The following is a 25,355-nucleotide window of genomic DNA, read 5'->3' on the forward strand; positions in this document are numbered from 1 at the left end:
GTGAAAAAGCAAATTCCGACTCTGTAGATCTGGGGTGGGGCCCGAGGTTCCGCTTTGCCAAGACACTCCGGGGTCTAGGGATCACACTGGGGGCAGCCAGGCCTTAGCACGAAGCCATTGCGGGAGGCGGCCCTCGTTGCTGTTGGCCCAGCCCGCCTTGCACGCCTTGCACGCCCCCGCCTTAGACCTTTGCGCCTGCTGTCTCTGCCACCCGGCATGCCCTCCCCTCCGCTAAGCCTCTCCGTGAGCTCCTTGCCTTCTCAGGCAGGGTATCTTCTCCGGCCGGTGATTGCTCCACGTTCAGCCTGAGGGAATGTCTGAGCCAGAAGGGTCTTGGGGATAATCTTGTTCATCTCCCTTCAGAGTTCCCAGGGCTTTTGTGGCAAGAGCTAAAATCCCTGCTAAGTCTGGCTGAAGCAATAATAATCATAATAAATTAATAGCTTGTGTAAATGAACACCCCCAAATATTTATTGAAGCAACGTTTGTGATAATCAAAAATTGCAAGCAATCCACATGCCAATATGGAGGAACATGGCCAGGAAAACTGTTGCTGCCTCCCGCCCTGGAATGTTGTGTTGGTGTGAAAAAGGTTGGGGAGGTTTGCCCGTGCTAGCCTGAAGAATCTCCAGCATTTATGACTAAGAGAGAAAAGCAAGCTCAGAATGATATATACGATACATATCATTCCTTTAAAATACCCCCAAAAGATCTTTGTATTTTCTTTTTTTTTTAAGATTTTATTTACTTATTTGACAGAGAGAGACACAGCGAGAGAGGGAACACAAGCAGGGGGAGTGGGAGAGGGAGAAGCAAGCTTCCCGCCGAGCAGGGAACCTGATGAGGGACTCGATCCCAGGACCCTGAGATCATGACCTGAGCTGAAGGCAGACACTTAACGACTGAGCCACCCAGGTGCCCCAGATCTTTGCACTTCCAACAAGCATATCTTTGTGTGGCTGCGTAGACTAAGGCAGGGTCTCTCAACCTCAGCACTGTTGATGTATGGAGCAGGATCAGTCTCTGCTGTGGGCACTGTTCTGTGCTTTGTAGAATGCTGGGGCACCTGGGTGGCTCAGTCGGTGAAGCGTCTACTCTTGATTTCGGCTCAGGTCATGATCTCAGGGTTGTGAGGTTGAGCCCCACGTCGGGCTCCGTGCTCAGTGGGGAGTCTGCACGAGATTCTCTCTCTCCCTCTCCCTCTGCCCCTCCCCATGCTCTCTCTCTCTCAAATAAATAAATAAATCTTAAAAAAAAAAAAAAAAGAATGTTTGGCAGCATCATCCCTGGCCTCCATCCATGAGATGATGGTGGCACTTCTCTCCTGGTTGCAACAACAAAAATGTCACCAGACGTTGCCAACTGTGCCCTGGGAACAAAATCACCCTGTTTTAGAACCAGTGGAGTAAGATCTGGAAGGGACCATCGCAAAGAGAGAAGAGCAGTTACCCCTGGGACCGAGGTAGGGACCGGGATGCGACCGGAGCATTTTCATTCATTCACCTATTCCATACAAACTTGTTAAGCACCTACTATGTGCCAGACAGTGTGCGAGGCACTAGGGATGCTGAAGGGAAGAAAACAAAAACCCTTGCCTTTGTGGGTATGACATTCTTGTAGGAGAGGCAGACAAGAAACAAATGAGTAAGACGTTAATACGAAAGATGGTGCTAATTGCTTGGGAGACAGACAGCGAAGGGGCAGGAGAGGGCTCAGGCCAAGGTGGGGACGTCACAGTCTCAGGATAATGTATGAATTTCTTAGAAGAGGGATTTCCACGTCTTGAGTGGTTTTAAAGCCTGGGTGGGCCTGGTTCCCTGCAACAGCCTTCAGGGGGTTGGACTCTGGTGCCTGGGCCCCAGGCCTTCCTTCCGTCCCCAGATCCTCCCAGCTTCAGACAATAAACTCGACAGATACCCTCAACTGTATACATATGACAGCTGGTAGGCCAGCCGTATGCATGGAGCCCGCATGGTGGCATAGAAATAATACTAATGGCTCTTGGAGCCCTGGCTGTCTGGTCCCTGTTACCCCTCTGATTTCACCTCCCACTTTCCCCACTGACTCACTAGGATCCAGCCATGCTAACTTTCCTTCCACTCCTTGAATATTCAAGCTCGGCCCTGCCTCTGGGCCTTTGCATTTGCTGTTCCTATTGCCTAGAACACCTTCCCCGTGATCTCCCCATGACCGGCTGGTTCTTGTTAACCAGGTCTTGACTCCGATATGACCTTTGCAGAGAAGCCTTCTCCGACCACCCCAGCCAGAGGAGGTCCCTTCTCCAAATCTCTGCACACGCCCCTCTTCCCAGGCATGTTGCCTTCATCGGACTTGTTCCCTGATGACACGATTCTGTTTGATTATTCGCTGGATTGCTATTGTTGGTGTTTCCCACTAGAATGTCTGCCCCATAAGAAAACAATCTTATCTCTTGATAAGGTACCCGAACAAGTACCTGGCACACAGTAGGTGTTTAATAAATGCTCATCGAACATATGAGTGACTGAATGAATGAACGAACGAATAAGAGTCATCACATGTATGACGACTGCCTATCAGATGCCAAGTAAACCTTTCTCCATTAGCTCTGTGTTCTTTCTGTTGCTGTTTTGTTGTTTTGCTCTGTGTACTCTCTGTACTATATTGTTTAGCATTTTTCTTTAGATCAATTTCTTTATTTAAGGAAACTTAGATAAAGGAATCTTTTTTTGTGTTTTTCTTTTTTAAAAAGATTTATTTATTAATTTGAGAGAGAGCAGGTGAGCAGGGGGAGGGGAAGAGAGGGAGAATCTCAAGCAGACCCTCCGCTGAGTGTGGAGCCTGACGTGGGGCTTGATCTCATGACCCTGAGATCATGACCTGAGCCGAAATCAAGAGTCAGACGCTTAACTGACCGCGCCGCCCAAGCACCCCTGTAGAGAGGAATCTTGGCAATAACACCATGTAGGGAGAATCACCATATACTTTCTATAAATAGCAGGAAAACGACACAAGTAAGTTCCATGGAGACACAATAACATTATCTGATGTGGGACACTGATGCTGCTGCAGGTGTTAAGCCTGGGGCTGTTCTGTTTTGTTAGAAAGGAGATTGGCCAACATCAGAGAGGCGCTGGAGACACGGTGGCTGCGATCTACGACGTCCTCCCGGCCACAGTCAGTAGGATTAAAGGAGAACCGAAATCAGATTAACGCTCTCACCATCACGTAGAGCCAAGTCCAGAGTTGGCCTGACGTCAGCCCAGGGACCACAGCCCAGGTGCCACCAGAACGTCAGGACACGCCGTGTTATCGTGCGTAAGCTAGCAGGTGGTAAAGCCAGGGTTCGAACCACTCAAGTCACACCCCAAGTTCTTTCCCTATTCTATAGAAAACATGGCCTCTGCTCTAAAGTGGGCTATTTGATTTCTGACCCCTGAGTCAGGCAGGTCCCCGCTCCCCTGGGGTAGGACTAAAAAGGGCTGCCAAGAATAACTGCGAGGTGGTAAGAACATAGGATCTGGAGGTGCCCAGCCTCGCTGTGAACCTGGTTCTTTCCCTACCAGCTGTGGGGCCAAGAGCCAGGCCACTTCCGCTCCACAAGCCTCAGCTTTCCCACCTTACGTGGAAGCATGATGACTTTCCCCCCGACGCACTAGGATCCAGCCATGCTAACTTTCCTTCCGCTCCTTGAATATTCAAGCTCAGCGCGGCCTCTGGGCCTTGGCACTTGCGGTTCCTATTGCCTAGATTGCCTTCCCCTCCATGAGCCTCCGTTTTCCCACCCTACATGGAAGCATTATCAGTACATGCCTTCTAGGCTTCTTGGGAGCAGGATGGTCAGTTCTAGACTCATGCCCAGTTTGTCAGTGAAACAAGGGGCACAGATGGGGTTGCCACAATCGTGTTTTGTAGATGTGATTAACATCTACAGTCATGGACTATATGTAGGGGAGATTATCCCGGATCATCTGGGTGGGCCTGATCTAATCAGTTGAAAGGCCTTAAGAACAGAATGAGGTTTCCTTAAGAAAGAAGAAATCCCACCTGTGGACAGGAGTCTCTGTATCTGCTCCTGCCTGAATCTCTAGGCTGCCCTTCCTAATGGCCTGCACAAATTTGGACTTGCCTAACCAGACTCCCACCACATACGTCAAGTCCTTACAATAGATCTCCCTCTCTCTCCGTCTCTCTCTCTCTCTCTATCCCCCCCCCCCCCCGCCCACCGCCTCTCTCCTGGATCTGCTTCTTTGGTGGAACCTTGACTGATTCAGGAAGGATAAATAAGAGAACACTTAGAAGGTCTAGCACATAGTAAATGCTCACGAAATACTAGCGCCATTATGGTTGCTCACTCTGGCCCTCTTCCCTCATCTAAAAGAGCAGATCTCCTTGAGGCCATTCTGAGACCAGTGGATGTGGCTGAGAAGACACTGACCTGGGAGTCAGAGGACATGCGCTCGGGCTTGGTGCCTCCCCTATCCCTTCCTGGCAGTGACCTCCTCTGAGCCTCAACATCCTCCACCTGAAGAATGACAACAAGCTTACCTCCCACAGGCTTGCTGTGGTTCGATGCCACCCTGACCGTATACCACCCGGGATGCCAGAGATACTTGAGTAAGCCTTGTGGGCCTCCACACGTATTCATGTGCTCCGCGTGTCACAGGCACAAACGCGTTGTGCTAGGCATTGTGGGGGATTATAACCCACATGGAAGCCAGGGCATCACATGGCCCATCTCTGAACATAGACACACGCAGATGTCTCTGAGCGAAGACACACCCTCTCCCTAGAGATACTTACACTGGAGGAGGCCAGCAGGGAGGGAGGTGGAGCCAGCCTGGGTGACTCGGAGGTTTGGATCATGGCCGAGTAATTTTCCTTCAAGATCAATGTTCTCAGGATTAAGTTCTAACCCCCCACCCAGGCAGCCAACCATCCACCTGTCCATTCATCAGACATTCATCGAGGGCCTACTGCGTGCCCGCAAGGTGCAGATGAGGGACAGAAGAGGGACTAGACAGGCCTCTCTTGGCCCCAACTGTCCCTCATTCCTCCTTCCACCCTCTCCTTCCGGGGAAAATCCTTCTCCTGGGACATCCACAGACTAGGACATTCAGAGCCTAGGAGGAGCTCAAGGGGAGTCTCGCAGAGATCCAGGCTCCTCCCACTATGTGGAAAAATTGAAAACCTGCAGTTTCCCTCCAGGGACTGAGGCCAGGCCGCCTGTGGCTGGGGCTGGACCCCTGGAGCATTCACAAACGGCTGGTGGTAAACACATTTCCCCTGAGAGCTTTCCAGTAGGTGTGGGGAGACTTGGGGGGGGTAGATGGGAGTCAGACAGGAGCACTTGTGTCACCAGATTGGGGGGGGGGAAGACAGAGGCTGACAGACACACAGACGGAGGTGGAGAGACAGAGATGGTCAGAGAGAGAAAGACTCAAAAGGACAGACAGACATAGAAACAGAGGTGGAGGGGGACAGAGGAGGGGAGAGGAAGGAGAGGTGAGCTTCCATGGATTGTGAGGTGGGTGCACTGGATCCTGTCCCTCCTGGTCTCAGACCTCCTAGGACCCCCACGGCCCTCAGGACAACCACGACCTCCCCTCACCCCAGCTTGTGCCTTGGCCCCTCCAGACTCCCCCCCCCCCCCGACTCCGGCAGCTCGCTGACCAGGCCTACATCTTTCACTGGCCTCCAGGGCTTTGCCCAGGCTGTGCCCTCTGCTTGGACCCCCCCCCTCTCCCTGCTGCTCCTCTTCCTCCCCCAGGAAGCCCACCTTCAATCCCTCTCCAGATGCAGGTCCCCCCCACCACACCACCGGTTCCCACAGCCCCTGGGTTTTCTTCCCCCATCCCAACACTGGCTTCTCTGCGTGGGGATTGTCTGTGTCCCTGTTTATCTCCCCACCTGACCAGCAGCTCCAGGGGACGGGCTCCGTGTCCATCCTGTCCCCTGCTGTGCCTCAGGGTCAGGCACACCGTGGAGGTGTTGGGCCTATGGTCAATATTCAATGAATTTTGGCCAATTGTCAATTGGTCAGTCCACTGTGGCTCTGTGACCCTGGTGAACCAGGTCCCCTGGCTGAAGCCTCCTCCCCCATCTGTAAATGGGCATTATAAGGCTTGGCTCTTAGGTCCTACACCTGTTAACACTTGCGGACTAGTTTTTGGTTTTTTTGTGTTTTTTTAAGATTTTATTTATTTATTTGAGAGAGAGAAAGCACAAGCCAGAGGAAGAGACAGAGGGAGAGGGAGAAACAGGATCCCCGCCGAGCAGGGAGCCCGATGTGGGACTCGATCCCAGGACCCCGGAATCATGACCTGAGCCGAAGGCAGACGCTTAACCGACTGAGGCACCCAGGTGCCCCACGGACTAGCTTTTGGATGAATGAATGAACTCAGAGCCGGAGGGGCCATGGGAGTCCAGGGCTGGGAACTCAATCACCCCGACATTGCAGGATAAGAGTCAGAAATGTCCGAGTGGGCTGGGTGGGGACTGTGGTCACCACTACTCAGCTCCAATCACCAGCTGCCAGACCTCCCGATTTCTCAAGAGCAACCTTACAAATACAGCTTTACGAGAAGTTTCCCAACTTTTAAGTGGTGGCAACTAATGTAAAACATTTAAGCACATCTGTGAGCAGGATGTAACTGCAGGCTGTGGGTTTGAGACTCTCAATAATCCAACCACTGTGGCACAGATGTGGAGATTGAGGCCCAGGGAGGGGGAGCCACCCGCCCCAGGGCTCGGAGTACAGGAACTGGAGGGAAAATAGCCATCTTTCTCCCCAGGCCTCAGCCCAGCTGCCCGAGCTCAGGGCACAGGCCGGCCTGCTTGGCCACAATCCCAAGGAAGGCAGCGCAGCGTTCTGCACCGAGGCCTGGCAGTTCCGGGACGAGAGGGAGGTTCCAATATCTCTGCCCACCCCACCTAGACCAGACTGTATCAGGCACTGAGATCCAGAGAATAATGCTAAGCAACAAGCTGGCCTAAGAAGCAAGAGGTGGGGTGGGGGGGGGCGGGCACATTCCTTCCTGCGCAGAGCTGGGAAAGGGATGGATCTTGGTTCAATTCCGGCTTGGAGAAGCATGCTCTGCTTCTGAGACTGGGACCCCCGGCCCAGCACCACCTTTACAGATCTTGTTGAGGGGCTCCTGATGCCAGGCCCCTCTCACCCGAGCTCATTTGACCCCCACAACCTTCCTGACCTCCCTCTCTCCATCTCCCCCACCTCTGCCCCAGTCACAGTGGCTGTCCAGATACGCCCCCACCTCAGGGCCTTTGCACTTGCTGTTCTGTTCGTCTGGTACACTTTCCGCCATTATCCATATGGCACATGTCTTCACCTCCTTCAAGCCTCTGTTAAATGCGACCTTCTCAGTGAGGCCTTTCCAGCCTGTTCACCCTGCTTAAGATCATAAACCAAGCCAATATCCCCATCCCCCATCTGGCTTTATTTTCCCCATAGCACTTCTCACCACCTCACCTATTATATGTTACACTTGTTTATTTGTATATTAGTTTCTTGTTGTGCTGTAACAAATCCCCACAACTTGGTAGCTTTTACAGCAATGCAAGCTTACCTCATAGTTGTGGAGATCAGAGGCTCAAGCTGGGTCTCATTAGGTGAAACTCCAGGGGCAGGGCTGAGTTTCTTCTGGAGATTCAAAGACAGAATCTGTTTCTTTTCCTTGTCAGCTGCTCCAGGCCACCTGCCTTCCTTGGCCCCATCCTCCATCCTCAAGACCAGCAGTGGTGAGTCTGGTCTCTCTTGTGCTTCGTCCCTCTGGCTCTCACCCTCCCTGGCTGCCTCCCTCTTGCACTTGGAAGGACCGTTGTGATTCCACTGGGCCCACTGGATAGTCCAGGATCATCTCTCCAGCTCAAGGTCCGTTGATTAGCCTCTTTGATTCCCCCTTGCCATGTAACCTAGCGTATTCGAAGGTCCTAGGGATTAGGATGTGGATATTGTGGGGTGGGGGTTCCCATTATTCTGCCTATCACACACACACCCACACACACAATCAGCTCCAGGAATGCACAGATTATTGTCCATCAGGTCTACTACTAAGCCCAGTGCCTGGTGCTGAGTGGGTGCTCAATAAATATTTGGCTGGATGGGGGGCACCTGGGTGGCTCAGATGGTTAAGCATCTGCCTTCAGCTCAGGTCATGATCCCAGGGTCCTGGGATCGAGCCCCACATCGGGCTCCTGGCTCAGCGGGGAGCCTGCTTCTCCCTCTCCCTCTGCCTCTCTCCCTGCTCATGCTTTCTCTCTCTCTCTCTCTATCTCTGTGTCTCAAATGAATAAATAAAATCTTAAAAAAAAAATTAAAAAAAAAATAAATATTTGGCTGGATGGGTGGATGGATTATACTGTGGTGGCCAAAAGAAAGGGAGGCACAAGGTGATTCGGACACCCCAAATCACCCCTATCTGACGCACATGGAGACCTTGACTCAGAAAGACCCAACATGCCAAAGGCTGGGGAGCTATGACTTAGCCCCTGGCCTCGCTACACCAGGCGGAGTGTGCCCACGCCATCAGGCCATGCCCATAAAGAGAGGGTGGACGTGGGTGGTTTCACTCCCTTATCGCTTAGCTCTGCCCATTCCAGGAAGGAACTGGGCTTCTTGTCCTCCCACAGGCCATGGGCTCTGTGCAAGAGCCCCAGGGAGAAGGCCTGAGGTCTGGACAGCTCAGAGAGGGGAGAGTCCTGGCCTTGAGCCCACCCTCCACGGGCCCCCACAACCCTCAAGCACTCTCCTGCCAAGGCCGTACCAGGCCACACATGTAGGCAGCTGCCAGGGCCCAGCCTGCCCAAGTGGGGGCCATGGCAGCAGGTCGGGTGGGGTGGGGGCCGCAGGACCCAGCATTAGTCATGTAGCAGCTGGGGCGCTCTCCCTCCCAGTCCTGCATGTCTTTCCAACTTCAGAGGAGACAGGCTCAGGCCCAGGTTTGCTCATGACTGAAAAATGTTCTGCCCCAAAGGACGTGAACAAATGGCCTGCTGGAAAGGCAGCAGAAATAAATGGCTTTCCAGCATGGTGAGAGATGCTCAGCCACATACAGCAACATGCAGACATTGTGGAAACAGAATGTTGAGGGAAAGAAGTAAGAAACAGAAGGAGAGGGGCTCCTGGGTGGCTCAGTTGGTTAAGCGACTGCCTTCAGCTCAGGTCATGATCCCAGGGTCCTGGGATCAAGTCCCTCATCGGGCTCCCAGCTCGGCGGTGAGCCTGCTTCTCCCTCTGACCCTATCCCCTCTCATGCTGTTTCTCTCTCTCTCTCTCTCAAATAAATAAATAAATAAAATCTTTAAAAAAAAAAAAAAGAAAAGAAAAGAAACAGAAGGAGAACCCGTAAATTAAAAACTCTCATGCATTAAATACTACTACTTGTGGGGCCCCTGGCTGGCTCAATCGGTTAAGGGTCCAACTCTTAGTTTCGGCTCGGGTCATGATCTTAGGGTCGTGACATCGAGCCCCAAGTTGGGCTCTGTGCTCAGCGTGGAGTCTACTTGAGATTCTCTCTCTCCCTCTGCCCCTCCTCCTGCTTGTGCTCTCTCTCTCTCTCTCAAATAAATTTTTAAAAAAATACTACTACTTGTTTTACAAAAACACATATACACCTAGGGACATACGTCATAGGCCTGGGCATCAAGGATGAAGAGAAAAATTAAATTAAATTAAATTAAAAAACAGTGGAGCACAGACCAATGATGGCAGGTTTGACTCAACAACCAAAAGGTGCTCTGTTTCACTCTCAATTTAAAAACCGAAGTTTATGGGGCACCTGGGTGGCTCAGTCAGTTGAATGTCTACCTTCGGCTCAGGTCATGCATGATCCCAGGGTCCTGGGATAGAGCCCCGTGTTGGGTTCCCTGCTCAGCAGGGAGTCTGCTTCTCCCTCTCCCACTCCCCCCGCTTGTGCTCTCTCTCTCTGTCAAATAACGAAATCTTTAAAAAATAAAAATAAAAACCGAAGTTTAGACAGAGATACCTGCTTTCACCTACAGAGTAACAAAAAAATCCAGAAGTTCATAACACACAGTGCCGCCAAGCTTCTAGGGAAACAGGCACCCTCACACATTGTTGGTGGGACAATAAATTGGTACAACCTCTCCAAAGTGCAATTTGATCTTATGGATCTAAAGGTAAAACGCACAAATCTGTCATAAGATCTGATTGCAGAGATTTTTCGCACAGATCTACTCACACGCATGTGTGATGGCATTAAGGAGAAAGAAAATGACTCTCCCATTGTGTGGAAACAGAAAAAAGCCGGAAATAACCTAATGGTTCCACAGCAAGGGAATGACTAAGTGGAACTCGGGCCAGCCCCATGGTGGAATACTACGCAGCTGTGAAAAGGGACGACGGCAGCACACACGTGCTAAATGAAGATCAGCAAAACATGTCAAGTGAGAGCAAGCAAGATGTGAGACACTGAGTGTGCCCTGCTTCTGTTTGTGTAACTAAAGAGCATCTGTGGTCACGTGTATTGGCATTCACACACCTTCTCTGCGAGAGCCCACAGGACACCGAGCACAGGGTTGCTGTGGGAAAGGGGACCCGCAGAGCCAGGGGCCAGGGCGGGGGGAAGACTCCGTCCTCACTGCATACCTTTTTGTGCCATCTGAATTTTTTTTACCACTTACATGTCTTGCCAAGGTTTTGAGCAGAATTTTAAAAAATAGAAAAGCGAACTCATTTCTCCCCCAAATTTCATGAAATGCAAATAACAGGAAACCAATTGTCTCTCACCCCTCCCCTGAGACCACTTCTATCAACAGCTTTCCAGGTTTCATAAGTGATCTGAAATGCTGGCATGCGGCGTCTGTGCTGTTTGAACTTGAAGGACAGGCTGCATGACCTAAAATTGAGCATAAAACCTTTCTCTGGTTAAGTCAGAAGGAGCAGGAAGGTTGTTGTAGGGAAGGTGAGCAGAAACGGTGAGCCGGGACGGTGGCCTGGACAAAGAAGGGGCTGGTTTCGGGAGACAAGCGTCAGGGACAGGAAGGTGGAGGCAGAAGGGAAGGGGCGCCACAGTGTCCAAGTCCCCTCTGGGCGTGTGTTTCTGTCCTGGTCAGGACGGGGCTGAGTGCAGGGGACCTGGACAGGCGCCCAGACAGAGGAGACTGGAGTCCGGATCAGAAACTCCGTGATGGGGGCTCTGGGGGCTCCAGAAAGGGGTACAAGAGTCCTGGATATTAGAGCCTGGGACCCTCAAGGTCAGAGCAAGATTAATGGGTAACGTACTCACTTGCTCCAGACTGTCTGCCGTGAAGCCTGGAGGGAGACGGTGCTGACAGCAACATCACCAATAACTGTAATAATAACAGTGGCCCACACTTTGTAGTGCTAACTAGAAGCCAAGTGCTTTAACCCCCACAACCACTCCCTAGATAGGTGCTGCCATCCCCATTTCACAGATGAGAACACGATGGCACAGAGAGGTAAAGCAACTTGCCTAAGGTCACACATTTAGGTGACGTGGATACCACTCAGGGCACACCGCCGAGTAAAAGGGAGGTCCCGTCACCCCAGAGCCCCAAATCCAAACTTCCTCACTCCCTCTCCCTCTCCTGGCCACCGCAGCCCCAGCCTCGGCTGCCCTGCTTCTGCGCTCACCCCCCCACCCCACCCCCACACAGTCCCTTCTCAACCCAGCAACCAGAGAGATGGTTCTGAAGTTCACAGCGCATCGTCCCTTGGCCTGGTGTCTGGCAGGTCCAGGGATTCAGGTGAGGCAAGGTTCAGGGCACATAATGTCAGGAAACCCTCACTCTCGGGTGAGACCCTGAGCCCACCTGGCCCTGACAGCGACGGCCCCTATAGTTCTCACGCAAGGCTTCTCACAGGCCCTAGGTCTGCTGTGGCACCCCATGGCCTTCTAGAAATGTCCAAAGTCCTGAGCAGGTCTTGGAATTCCTGATCCAAACCTGCTGGCCTTCCATCTCCACTCCCCTGACCCAACTCTCCACTGGCCCAGCCCGCTGCGCCCTGAATCCCCCATATTCTTCCCACCTCTGGGCCTCTGCTCAGGCTGTGCCCCCCCCACTCCTCCTTTCCCCTGACAAAATACTGTTCGGTGACCAAGTGTTCCTCACTTGCTGCCTCCCCCTTGAAGCCCCACTGGCTTCCCCAGCCAGAATTTAATCTCTTCCTCCCCTTTGATTCCGAACCTCTCAGATGCATGGATCCCCCATGGCCCCCATGGGGTCTGTTCCCTGGGGTCCTTCCAGAGCATGAGTCCCATATCCGTCTGCACTCTCTCTCTGCCTCCCTGGGCCCCGCACAGGGTCTCAGGCTTAGTCACCACAGCAGGGGCAGATCCACATTTGACTTTCTCTCCCAGCAGAAGGGGCTCCTGAGACAAAGTCTTCAATTCAGGCAGGGGATGGAGGTCAGGACAAAATCAGGAGAGGTTTCTGTGTCCCTGCAGTGGGTGTCAGGCCGTTTACGGGCCCCCCCCGCCTCAGCCCTCTCCCCTCCATCACTTACACCCCCCCGGTCCCCTCTGAGCCCTCTGCCCTCCGTCACTTGGCCCTGGGCTCTTTCTGTACCCTTCTCACTGACGGAAGCATCAGGAAGGAAGGAGCGGGCTTCCAAGGTTGTGCTGGGAAAACCCACACCTGCTGTTGCTGGCACCCCTCCCCCAGGCTCCCTGAGGAGCTGTGCTGTGCTGGGCGGGGGATGGGGTAGGGAGGAGGTGGGGGGTGGCTATCGTACCTCCACCTCTATTCACTGGGCACTCACCAGTGCGGAACATAGCCCAGCGTCCCCCAGCTGCCCTGTGCTGTCTCTTGACCCAGGTGTGAGGCCAGCAGCTCTCGTAAACTAACGCAGGCTCTTCCTAGTCCTCCAAAAAAGTCCCAGGAAAGAAGCTCATTGGCTTGGCTTGGGTCATTTTCCATGTGTCGCCAATTGCTATGGCTACAGGATACTGAGTTCTGATTGGCCAAGCCTGGGTCACCTGCCCATCCCTGGACCAAGGGCTGGGCGCCACCCATCAACCTGGATCCCCTTTTCCTTGCCTAGTTATAAATTAAAATTCAAAGCAAATGAAAGCAGACCTGAGGCCATACAGCGTCAAGGGACACTTTTTCCAATCTAGAGCTCAATTTCTTACATAAGAGTGGGATTTTTTTTCCCCCCCAATTCCCCTTTCACTGAGACTGAGGCTCTTCAAGGTTCCCTATTCAGGATTCTTGGTTCTAATTCCTAAAGCTCAGTCTCCACTCCCAGCAGGGGCTATGAAAATAAAGCCCCCAAGTAATGATTAATTACAAAGGGAAATAGTAAATTACAGGAAAACTTTTGCTCAGCTTAGCCAAGAGATCACCGTGAACATCACCAATAAATGATAGTAATAATCGTCAATAATGGTTAATAATAATCAGTATCCTGTGCCTCCTGGTAAGTTGTACCCAGAAGGTTACCACATCCCTTCTGTGGCTCCTAACAAAAGTACGTGATCTGGAGGGACATTCTACAAACTGACCTGCACTCCTCAAAGAATATCAAGATCAAGAATGGAACCTCTCAGATTCAGAGAGACTGGAGAGACATGATGGTCACATTAGATCCTGGACTGAGAAAAAAAATTGCTATGAATGACTTTACTGGGACAATTGGCAAAACATTTACAGACTTTAGATCGTATCTGTGTTAAAGATGCAGAATTTGATAGCTATGTGGTTGCACAAGAGAATGTCATGAGTCTTAGGAAATGCACACTAACATATTTAGGAGTAAAGGAGTATCACATCTGCAGCGTATTCCCAAATGATTCAGGGGGAAAGTGATACCTCCAGAAGGAGAGAGAGAAGGAATGATTGAACAAATGCAGCAAAATTCATCATCCTATTCTTGCAACTTTTACTTATTTCAGAATTAAAAGTCTCTTCAAAAGTTCCTAGGATCCCTTCCATGGCATTAGCTCGGGCTGCAATTTTCTGCTCTTCTTTGCTTGAACACCTGCAGACTTCCCTTAAAGTCTGTGTCATCCATTTACAAGGCTACTTGCCACGTTTTACCCAGAATCCCTCAGTGTCCTGGCAGGAGGGTTTCCCAGTTCTCTGTCCTGTCCCAAAGCCCAGCCCCTGGGCTCCCTGAGGGCAGGAATGAGTCTCTCTCATGCTGCTGCAGCCCCCCCCGCCCCGGGGGGCCAAGACTCCCAGGCTCTGCAAGTATTTGTTGAATGAATAAACAAGCCACGGGGGTTATAGGCAGGTTCAAATCGTAGCTCTGTGCTCACCCATAGGAAAGCCTCTTTACTCAGCGGAGCCTCGCCTTCTCCATCTGCATGGATGATATTTCTGGTGTTTTTTTTTAAATCTTTTTTCTTTTTTAAAATAAAACCCAGGTACAGAAAACCACGTGGCACAAAGAGATACCCTAATAACTCTGGTAAAAAAAACAAAAACAAAAAACAGGGCACCTGGGTGGCTCAGTTGGTTAAGCAACTGCCTTCAGCTCAGGTCATGATCCTGGAGTCCCAGGATCGAGTTCCGCATCGGGCTCCCTGCTCAGCAGGGAGTTTGCTTCTCCCTCTGACCCTCCCCCCTTTCATGCTCTCTCTCTCTCATTCTCTCTCTCTCTCAAATAAATAAATAAAATCTTTAAAAAAAAAACAAAACACAAAAAACCAAAAACCACACACACTTTCTTGTGACCACCTCCAGGTGCCAAACTCAGGCAGCCCCTCTCCAGCAGCCCCAGCAAGAGCCCCGTCCCCCAGCTCCCCCCCCCAACCAGCATACCCACTACCCTGATTTCCAGGGTCATCACTTCTGTTTCTTTCTCGTCTTATCACCTCCACGGGTGTCCCTAGAGAGGATACTTTGTCTTGCCCATTTTTTTAAAAATTCCATTTCTTTTGTCTCTTTCCCTTTCTGTTTCCTGCTCCATCTGTTTCTCTTCCTTGCAGTCTGTCTGCGGCAGATCCTGTGCCCTCTGACCTGCAGACTCCCCCCACCCCACCCCGCCCCGGGGTTGCAGGGGGGCGGCGGAGGGGGGTTCCATGTGCTCTAGCTTTGGCCTTTCCTGCAAAATGGCAGCTGCATCCAGAGGCCTGAGCCAGGTATTTGCAAGAGATGAGGATGCTGGGGAGCACCTGGCCTGAGCCAGGTATTTGCAAGTGATGAGGATGCGTGGGGAGCGCCTTGCTTGGGCGGGCAGCCCCCAAACACAGGAGCCAAGACTATTTGGGGTGCCCACGTGGCCTGACCGCAGTTCGGCCAGGGGAGGCATCCAGTCTCAAGAGCCCGCAGCGCAGTCCTGCCCACCCCACCTTGGCAGGCCCATCCCTGTGGGAGCTGGTGGCCGGACGCTGAGTCTCTGCAGCTCAGGCTCTGGAGAGGCCTGGCTGAGCACCAGCTGAATACCCTGCCCCAGGGGGCTCTGCCAGGGAGAAGCAGAAGGTGAGAGGGACGGTCAGGGCTCTGTTGCCAGGATCCCCCCCTCCGACCCGAACCTAGGCATGGACACGCGGGGTCTGTGGATGCAGGGTCTTCAAGCACCAGAAGGAGCTGAGAAGCATCTGGCCTGGGGTGGAGTGGCCTGCTCCAGTTGCTGGGAGACTTGAGGACTCTGGATTGTTCCAGGTAATACAGGGCATCAGGTCACGGAGAGGCAGTTTTCCCTACAGGGATTCTCTCGCAGCTGCTCTGAGCATCTCAAGGGGAAAAGCTCCCTTGCTCCTGACATGTCCCTCACCACCTGGCTAGCTCTCTCTCGTGTCCGTTTCAAGCCCCAACAGGGCTCTGCTTCTGGGCCGGGCCCGCAAGAGGATCTGGCAAGCATGTAATGACATTGTTCAGCTCTTACTGTATTTATTTCCACCATTATCTTTGATTGATGATAAAGACATAGGTTTTCCATTTCTGCTATGATACATAGTTTCCTTTGTGCAGAAACAGATTCAGCTAAAAAAAAAAAAAAAAGGGTAGATGGGGAGTCCGTTTAAAATCTACATTAGGGAAGGCGGAGCACAGTTAGCCCAAAACTCAGAGCCGACTAGAGATTGGGAGGCTCCCGTGCCGTGGTTAAGAGGGCAGACTCCAGAGCCTGAGGGCCTGGGCTTAAATCCTGGTCATCTGGGCAAGCTGCTCCCACCTCTCCGAGCCTCAGCTTCCCCATCTGTAAAAAGGGGGATGCTGCTAACCCTTTGAGGTTCCCGCAGGAGGGAGAGGGCCATTTCCCCGGACCCCCCGGCTCCCTGTGCATCCTGGGTCTGACCCCAGGGATCTGCCCCTGCCCCTCAGTCTCAGAGAACTGAGCCCCATGATCCTTCTGCCTCATCTTGCCTTCCTCCCATCTTTTTATGCCATTTTTACAGACTCGATTATTGGGCTTCCTCGAATCACCCCAGGGCTTTTGTATGCACTGTCCCCTTAGCCTGGAATGTCCTACCACTTCCGCATGGGAAACTGTTCCTCCCTGAAAAATCCAGTGGGCTCCCTCCCCTCCCCCTGAAGCATCCCCGGAGGCTCCCCCCTCTCTGACATTTCCTGATTCCCTGACATGGAGCATCCACGAATGTTTTAAACAAATGATTAAGCTCTGCTGCACTCCACCCTCGTGGATACAACTGTCTGCCTCCCTCCCTTTCGTCGGCATGCGGACCCACTCAGCCCCTCCTCAGAGGGGACCATGCAAATGTCTAATACAATCATGACACATATCCAACCAGAGGCCGGAGATCTGCCTCCAAACACCCGACACGCAATGTGGAAGAGCATTGCCTCTGGCTAGTGACCTCACCAGCCCAGCCTCAGTTGGCCCCTCTGAATAATGGGGGCAATAACAGTACCCGCCTCATTCTGGTTGTCCTGAAGACTAAATGGGTTAATCTATGCAGGAAGCCCTAACCACAGCCCCTTGAAGAGCATAAGCTCTCGACGCAGAGCAGGAGAAAGGCACCTCCGGCTAGGACAGAGCCTCGAGACCAGGGCCTGGGCTAGCGAGAGGCAAGTGAAGTGCCCAGGGTGCAAAGGTTAAGGAGGCCCTCACTCCGGGGTCAGTGCTGGTCCGGGGAGCCACAGTCGTCCCTGGTCGCCGCTCGCCCCCTGCTGGCTACTCTGCAGAATGACAGCCCTTCCTTCCGCTCCCATGGGTCTCTGACCCTCAAGCCCGGAGCTGGCCCGAAGGAGGGCACTCACCAGCTTGGAGGGACAGGTCCTGCCTCTGTCCTGTGGGAGCCTCGGTTTCTTCACCCGTAAACTAGGAGAGCCTGCCTCACAGTGCGTGGCAAACAGAAGGCTCGCCTCAAACATTTATGTCCTTCCCTCCCACAACACCAGTATTTTTTTTAATTTTTTATTGTTATGTTAATCACCATACATTACATCATTGGTTTTTGATGTAGTGTTCCATGATTCATTGTTTGTGCATAACACCCAGTGCTCCATGCAGAACGTGCCCTCCTCAATACCCATCACCAGGCTAACCCATCCTCCCACCCCCCTCCCCTCTAGAACCCTCAGTTTGTTTTTCAGAGTCCATCATCTCTCATGGTTCGTCTCCCCCTCTCATTTCCCCCCCTTCATTCTTCCCCTCCTGCTATCTTCTTCTTCTTTTTTTTCTTAACATATATTGCATTATTTGTTTCAGAGGTACAGATCTGAGATTCAACAGTCTTGCACAATTCACATCGCTTACCAGAGCACATACCCTCCCCAGTGTCTATCACCCAGTCACCCCATCCCTCCCACCCCACCCTCCACTCCAGCAACCCTCAGTTTGTTTCCTGAGATTAAGAATTCCTCATATTGGGGCGCCTGGGTGGCTCAGTCGTTAAGCGTCTGCCTTCGGCTCAGGTCATGATCCCAGGGTCCTGGGATCGAGCCCCGCATCGGGCTCTCTGCTCGGCGGGGAGCCTGCTTCTTCCTCTCCCATTCCCCCTGCTTGTGTTCCCTCTCTCGCTGTGTCTCTCTCTGTCAAATAAATAAATAAAATCTTTAAAAAAAAAAAAGAATTCCTCATATCAGTGAGGTCATATGATACATGTCTTTCTCTTTTTGACTTATTTCGCTCAGCATAATACCCTCCAGTTCCATCCACGTCCCACAACACCAGTATTTAATGAGCATCTACTGTGTGCCGTGGGGTAAAGAACATGACTGAGACATAAGTTTTCCCCTCCGGGGGTTTAGGGCATGGAAGGAAGGAGGAAGAAGTCCGGGAATGGGACTGAAGTAAGGCATGGTCCCTGTTGAACACACACTCGGTGCCCACACGGTTCCAAACACTTGTGGATTAATGCTCTCAGAAGACAATGAGGTGGGGACTCTTTTTATTCCTGTTAGGGAGCTGAGGCCCAGAGGGGTTAACTAGCCTGTCCAAGGTGGCACAGCGGTGGAAGCAAGACTAGAACCCACAAAGTTCTGTACGAGGCTGGGGTGGAGGGTACGAGGATCCATCCACCCATCCATTCAGGACATGTTTGTTGAGCACCTACTGTTCCCAGGGCCAGTGCTGGATGCTGGGGAGAGCGCAGAGACCCCACAGATGCGCGCCCGCCCCCAGGGAGCTGTTCGCCGGGGAAGAGATTGGCGGGGAGGGAGATAAATAAGTAAAACCTGTCATTGGCGATTCCTGCTGTACATAAAAAATAGCAGAGGGGAGGGCGCCTGGGTGGCTCAGTCGTTGGGCGTCTGCCTTCGGCTCAGGTCATGATCCCCGGGGTCCTGGGATCGAGCCCCACATCGGGCTCCCTGCTCCGCGGGAAGCCTGCTTCTCCCTCTCCCACTCCCCCTGCTTGTGTTCCTGCTCTCGCTATGTCTCTCTCTGTCAAGAAAATAAATAAAATCTTTAAAAAAAAAAAAAAAATAGCAGAGGGGAAGGAGGCAGGCTGGGGCGTGTTTCGATTTTAAATAGTGGGGCGGGGCCTTGTGGGCTATTGGAGACTTTGGCTTTCACTGTGAATGAGGTGGGAGCCATGGGGGATTCTGAGCAGGGAGGGACACCGGGATGACAGGCATGGGGACGAGGATGGAGCTGCCTTTGAGTGGGCAAAGGTGGAGGGTTCGGTTTCAGACGTGTCCATTCGACCTGTTAGTGTGCATGTGGTCTGGGTTAATCCGAATAAAACACCTCGCATGGACCTGGCAGGCACACGGGGAGCCACGGGCGAGCCGGGATCGCCGCTACCGCTGCCGCGGGTATTATTATTACCGGAACCCTGGAGGGATCGCTTCTAGGTCTTGGCTCGTTCCCGGGCTGCTGCACTGTCCCGTGGGGCCACCAGGTGGCGCCAGCGCACAGCGGGCGGGCCCGTCCCTCCCAACTAGCCCCGTTTGGAGGGGATCCCTATGTGGGGGGGCCGTCCTGTGCTCTGTAGGTCCTATAGCAGCATCTCTGGCCTCCACTCACTCGAGGTCAGCAGCGTGCGCCCTCCTCCCCAGGGTGACAACCTAAACCACCTTCAGACATTGCCAATTATCCCCTGGAAGGAGAATTGCTCCGGAGCAGTCAGGGCCCCTGCCTTGGTCCCTTCTCCACTGGGTTCATTCACTGCTTGCCCTGTGTGTGCTGGACTCAGAGCCCAGAGGACCTCCCGCTAGCAGAGATCACGCCCAGACAGAGCTGGCCTCCAGGGGCGGGTTAAGCATTCCAGACAGTGGAAGACCAAGGGTCAAGTTCATCCCTCGCCCCCTCCATGGGGGAGAGGAGCCCTGGGTTCAACCCAGGTTTTGCCAGTTATTAGCTGTGTGACTTTGGGCAAGTCACAGTAGCTCTCTGAATTTCCCCATAGGTAGAATGAAGTAGGAGTCCATTTTGGAGGCGAGCCCCATGCTGGGGTCTGGGATCCAGCCACAGGAAGGCCACTGTCCCCCGGCAGGAGCTCACAGGCTTGGACGAGGTGTGGCGTCTGCAGGGTGCATGCTGCACGTGCCCACACGCTCCCCGACACTCCCGGATGCTTCTCTGCTTACATTTTCTCCACTCCATCACCTAACATACTAATTATTATACTCACTTCTCTGGTTTATCATCAAGCTTCCATGTCAAGCATGTGAGCTCCCTGAGGGCAGAGGTTTTTGAAGTGGTTCACTGGGTATCTCTGGGCCCAGGACTATGCCTGGCACACAGTAGGGGCTCCATTTGGTTGGACGAATAAATTCCCTTCTTCCATTTTTGCCCCATCTAGTCCATTCTCAACAAGGCAGCTTAGGGGAGCCCGTGGAAACCCACCTCAGGTCATGTCCCTTGAACTCTTCTCAGAGGGAAAGGCAATGTTCTCCCTATGGCCCGTACAGCCCTGCATGACCTACCCCGCCCCCCCGACCAATCTCATCTCCCGCCATCTTCCTTTCAGTCACTCTGCGCCAGACACGCTGACCTCCTTGCTGCACCTCACACACATCGGCATACTCCTGCCTCAGGACCTTTGCATTTGCTGTTCCCTCTGTCTGGAACTCTCCTTCTCCCAGATATTGGCATGGCTCCTTCCTTTCCTCCAGGTCTCTGCTCAAATGTCACTGCCTCAGAGGGGCCCCCTGCCCAGACACTTTCTATCCATCATCAGATTATTTTTACAAAACGTATCACTAGCAGAAAGGATTTTATTGGACTGATAACTTCTTTATTGTTAGTCTCTCCCCCCCACACACACACAAAAGACAAACCCCTTCCCTCTTAGAGCTCATATTACAGTGAGCCTGATGGTCAGGAGGGGCCTCTTTGAAATGGTGACATTTGAGTTGTGACTTGAAGGGCGAGAAGGGACTGGTCATGGGCGAAACTGAGAGAAGGTCTTTTCTGACAGAGAGAATAGCAAGTGCAAAGGCCCGGGGGCTGCTCAACCCTGACTGTCTAGGCAGGCCCTGTTCATTTGGGTGGTGGTTTCCCAGGCCATGCCCAGCTGCTGGCTGAGAGCTCTGAAATCATCAGGAAGCTGTAGAGTGTAGCTGGGGGCTGGGCCAGACCTGGCCACACAAAGGCCCATTGATAGCCAGGCAGGAAGGGCCCGAGGTGGCCCAAGCAGTGGCTCCCTCTTGCCAGCTCCCAGGAAGCTCCGGCTGGAACAACTGAAAGCCCGGAGCTCTCGGTAGACTCCTGTTTGCCAGGGTAGGAGAGAAAGATGCAGGCACGCAAGGCACGCAGGGCAGGGGTGGGAGGGCTCTGAGGTCCCACAGCCTTGTTCTAAATCCAGCCCCGCCCCTGGCTAGCTGAGTTGACCTTGGCCACATCACCTCACTGTCTGAGCTTCTGCTCACCCCTAAAACAGGGTGAAAAACAGGACCAACACTACAAGGATGGCAGAAGCCATATATGAGAGCAGCAGGAACCAGACGTGACCTGGCACGTGCCTGCTAGCAGGTGGCCAGCCGCGGTGTCGGTCATGGGGGTCAGCCGCGGGGGCCAGCTGCGGTGGCAGTTGTCGGGGAGGCTCTAGCAGGACTAAGCATGAAGACCAGCAGGGGAACATGGCTTGGGTTTCTGGTTCAGACAAACCTGGGTTTGGCTCAGGTTTCCTGCTTTCTGGCTGGAGGCAGGTGGGACTCTCCCAGGCCATGCCTCAGTTTCCCCAACTGTAAGGCAGGGATAACAAGAGCCTTACAGGGAGAGATGACTGTGAAGGAGCCAGCATGGCTGACAGGCCGAGGACTCAGTCTGATGACCGAGAACAGAGAAGGCGTCAAGCCACACTGGAGCCGGGAGGGGAAGGAGGATGTGAGCAGGGCCTCGAGGCAGGTGGGCGACCCCTGCACGTTCGTAAGCTGGACCACAGGTTAGGGTAGTTGAGCACATCTCAGGCTGGGGGGGCAGCAAGAGCAGAGACCCTGGGAATGGAAAACCACACAACAACGACCTTGGCCCCGGGCGTCGAGAGACCCTGCTAGAAAAGCTGGCTGGCCCAGACTGGGGACAGCAGACCTGGAATGTGGACTTGGGCCTGGGGCGATGAGGGGGCTTGCAAGGTTTGGGAATTGAGGGCCACGCCATCGTGCCCTTGAGTGTTGGCACAGCGAGGACACCGCGCCCCACGGCTTTGTCCCCAGCACCCAGCTCGGGGCCTGCCACACGGCTGGTGCTCCGGGAGATGGTTTTGACTGAATCCGTGAATGAATGGGGGCGAAAGCTGGGCCTTCCCTGGCCCTTCTCTGCCCATACAGCGCCGGGGGCCTTAGAAAAAGCTACGACTTGTACAGCCTTGTTTCCTGTGCATCTACTATGGTCCTAGTATTGGCACAAGCCAGGAACGAAGCAGATCTAGTCCCAGCAGGTGAGGCACAGGGAAACCAACAAATAGCATTCTTTCGGGTAGTGTCCAGGGCTAGGGAGGAAGCGGGATGGGAGTGTGAGGGAGCGAGGAGGGGGACCGCCGGAGGAATAGCTGAGGGAAGGGCATACCGGGCAGAGGGACTGGCACAGGCCAAGGTCCTGAGGTGGGAATGGGCTCAGTGAGATGGAGGGGCAGCTAGGAGGCCCAGGAGGCCAGGGCAGAGAGAACCAGGGGAGAGGCGCCCAGGCCCTGCAAGGCCTGTGGGGTGAGGAGTTAGGAGGGCACGTCTGGAAGGTTTTGAGAATGGCTTGATCTTATCTGCATCTTAAATCCTCCTTTCAAAGGGCTTAATCATTGTTATCCCCATTTTACAGATGAGAAAGCTGAGGCTCCAGAGTTTTAATGATTTACCTTAGGCGCCACGGCTACTAAGAGGCAGAGCGGGGGTCCAACCCCAGCCCGTCTGTCTCTGGGGTCTGCAGGGCTGGAAGGGGTTGAAAGCTGCCTGCTGGACCCAACACAGTTCTCCCGAGTCATTAGGCTGGGCCCAGAGCTCACCTCTAGCAGCCAGGAAGTGCCCTGGGGAGGTGTCCCTCACCATGCCCCCAGGGGCAGCCCCAGGATGCATCCACACCCTTTCACTCTCTGGGCGGTTCCGGTCATCAGCACCAAGGCTCAAAGCTTTGTGGGAGACTAAGTCCAAGCTGCCACCCGATCTGCCCTCCTGCTTTTGCTTTGTGGCCTCGCATCAGCGCCCCACCCTCTCTGGGCCTGCTACGCCCCTCCCTTTGTCCGAAGAGTCCCGGCCCCCTGCTGCTACAGGTACCAGGCTGAGGGCAGAAGGGCAGGCAGATAAAGGCAGCCCAGATGTCTGTGGGTGCAGCAGGGCTCAGGCCCCACCCAGATAACAGGACCCACGAGGAGGGAGACTCCTGAGCCAGAACCCGGCCACCCCGTCCCTCCCATCCCTCCCACATCAGGTTTCTGGGGGGCGGTGTCCACACTGCCTGACCCACTTCTCACGCTACCCCCTCCTCAGTGCCCTCCAACCAGGTTTCCACCCTCTGTGCCACCAAATGGCTCTTGACGTCACAATTCCTGCTGCCAAGTCCGATGTGGCACCCTGCGCTCGTGGTTGCCTCTCAGCAACGTTCTTGCTGAGCTCTGTCTTTGGGGACACTGCCGCCACCGCCCCCCAACCCCCGCTGGTCCCCGTCCTGGGTGACCTCCCTCTTCCCGCTGCTTTAAATAAACGTGTGTGTGTGATGAATAATCTCGGATTCCCATCAGCATCCTGATCTCTCTCCTGGGCTCTGCACTTGAAACATCCTAAAAAGACATCTTGATTTCCCCAAACACATATCCCCCTCCAAGCCCACCCAGAACCTCCAGTCTTCACTTTTCTTTTACTTCTGTCCAACTCCCCCGCCACCATCCTGGTCCAAGCCACGTTTGCTCCCAACGGCAGCCAAAACAGGTCACTCCCCCGCTGAAGCTTTGCGTGGTCTCTGGCTGCTGTCCCCCAAACTCCAAAGTTCTCCCCATGGCCTACAAGACCCTACATTGGCCTCCTCCCCTCCCTTTCAGCCAGACTGGCTTCCGTTCACTTTCTCCAGCAAGCTAAATTCTTTCCTGCCTCAGGGCCTTTGCACTTTGCCCGTCCTCATCCTGTAACCGTCTTCCCTGTTCTCTTCGTAACTGCCTTCTTTTAAACGTCACCTGAATCATTACCTCCCTAGAGCTCTCCTCCCTGGCCATCCAACAACCGAAGGAAACTGACCCTGTCCCTGGTCACTCTCAACGCCATCACCCTGTTCATTTCCTTCATAGTTGTTAGCACGTCTGGAACCCACTTACTTACTTTTGTATTATCTCTCTACCCCTCCGCCCCAGAATGTTGGTTCCATGAAGGCAGGGATTTAGGTCTGTCTTGTTCGCCGCCAGAGATGGAAACCAGGAATGCAGCAGTGTCTGGCACATAGTAGATGCTCAATAAATATCTGTTGGCCGCAAGGATGGCTGCATGGACAGGTGGCTAGGCAACCAGATAAATGAACTTAAACTATACCTGTCATCGTACCACTCTCCCACTCAAGAACCTTCCTTGGCTCCCCACTGCCTATAGAATAGACAGCAAACTCTTTGTGCCTTCAAAGCTTTCTGAACCGGTCCCAAATAGGATGGTGACTGCACCCCCAGCAGATAAACAAATCATTCATGCTAAACCATTAGGAAGGGGGCCAGTTAGCCGTCCCGGCCAGGAGCCATTTGAGAGCAGGGTCTCAGTCATCTTCATCCCTGTGTCTCAGCATGCAGCCCCTGGTCAGCAACATCAGAGAGGTTTGACAAATAAATACAAGAATTAGTGACTGGCTGAGTGAGCGGGTGAAAGTAGCCCGCTGTGACCCGAGCAGCCAGCAAGTAGGAAGGCTCCGAGGCAGACGCTTCAGACCCAGACAGCTGACCTTTTCAAATTTAGAAGATGGGAGTAGTTTTGCTGTTCAGGTGACTGTTCCTGGTCAGGGTTTCAAAGTGTATAAAGCTGGAAAGTGTGGTGACACGGAAACTTTGAAGCCTGCCAGAAATGAGGTTGGCAGTGTGTCTCGGGAGGGGACGATTTGAATAACGACCCGATCCTCCAATTAGAAGAGCCCTGTGGCGACAGGTTAGTAAAAACACACTCCTATGCAATTTGAGCAAAAGCCGCTAAGACCCACAGCATGGGGAGCGAAGGTTCTTGGGGCTTCTAGAAGGTCTTGCCGGCTCACTTCCGGTCTTTGCATCCCTCTGAGCCTTTCAGACTGGACTCTCTTGTTCCACAGGTGGGATGGGGGCCTCGCGGTGATGGAAGCGAGGTGGCCGAGCTGCAGTGGGTGGGGCCCTCCCCTGAGTCACCCGCTCCGGAGGACGGACCTGCCCCCACAGAGTGACACAGCCTATTTTATGGCTCTTCGGATCAGTCCCTATCTTTGGCTGGGGTCACTGGAAAGCAGACTCAGTGATGGGTGTGCACGCAGGCCATTTGTCGGGGCCTCACCGGCGAGGGAGTGAGGACAGCGACACGGGGCCCAGGGAGACACTGGGCTGCTCTGAAGCGGGAATGGCTCCTCTGCTCCCATCAGGGCAAGGGGACGGGGT

General features: G+C 53.4%; 1 protein-coding gene across 2 annotated transcripts in view; it reads right to left on the minus strand.

Moving 5' to 3' along the window:
- Positions 1-17,214, minus strand: part of PTGIS (prostaglandin I2 synthase) — a 79,317-nt gene extending 62,103 nt beyond the window's left edge. The window contains exon 1 of one of the 2 annotated variants that reach the window (XM_078057294.1): positions 17,149-17,214. Coding sequence is in view for 1 of the 2 variants with exons in the window: in XM_078057293.1 (XP_077913419.1) it covers positions 7,566-7,570 (5 nt within the window). In the remaining variant the exon portion in view is untranslated. Of the gene's footprint in view, positions 1-7,565; positions 7,586-17,148 lie in introns of those variants that run through there. The other variant, XM_078057293.1, reaches the window with a different exon arrangement.
- Between the last annotated feature and the right edge of the window lie 8,141 nt (positions 17,215-25,355).

Source organism: Halichoerus grypus, chromosome 10, assembly GCF_964656455.1.
Source record: "Halichoerus grypus chromosome 10, mHalGry1.hap1.1, whole genome shotgun sequence".
NCBI classification, from domain to species: Eukaryota; Metazoa; Chordata; class Mammalia; order Carnivora; family Phocidae; genus Halichoerus; species Halichoerus grypus.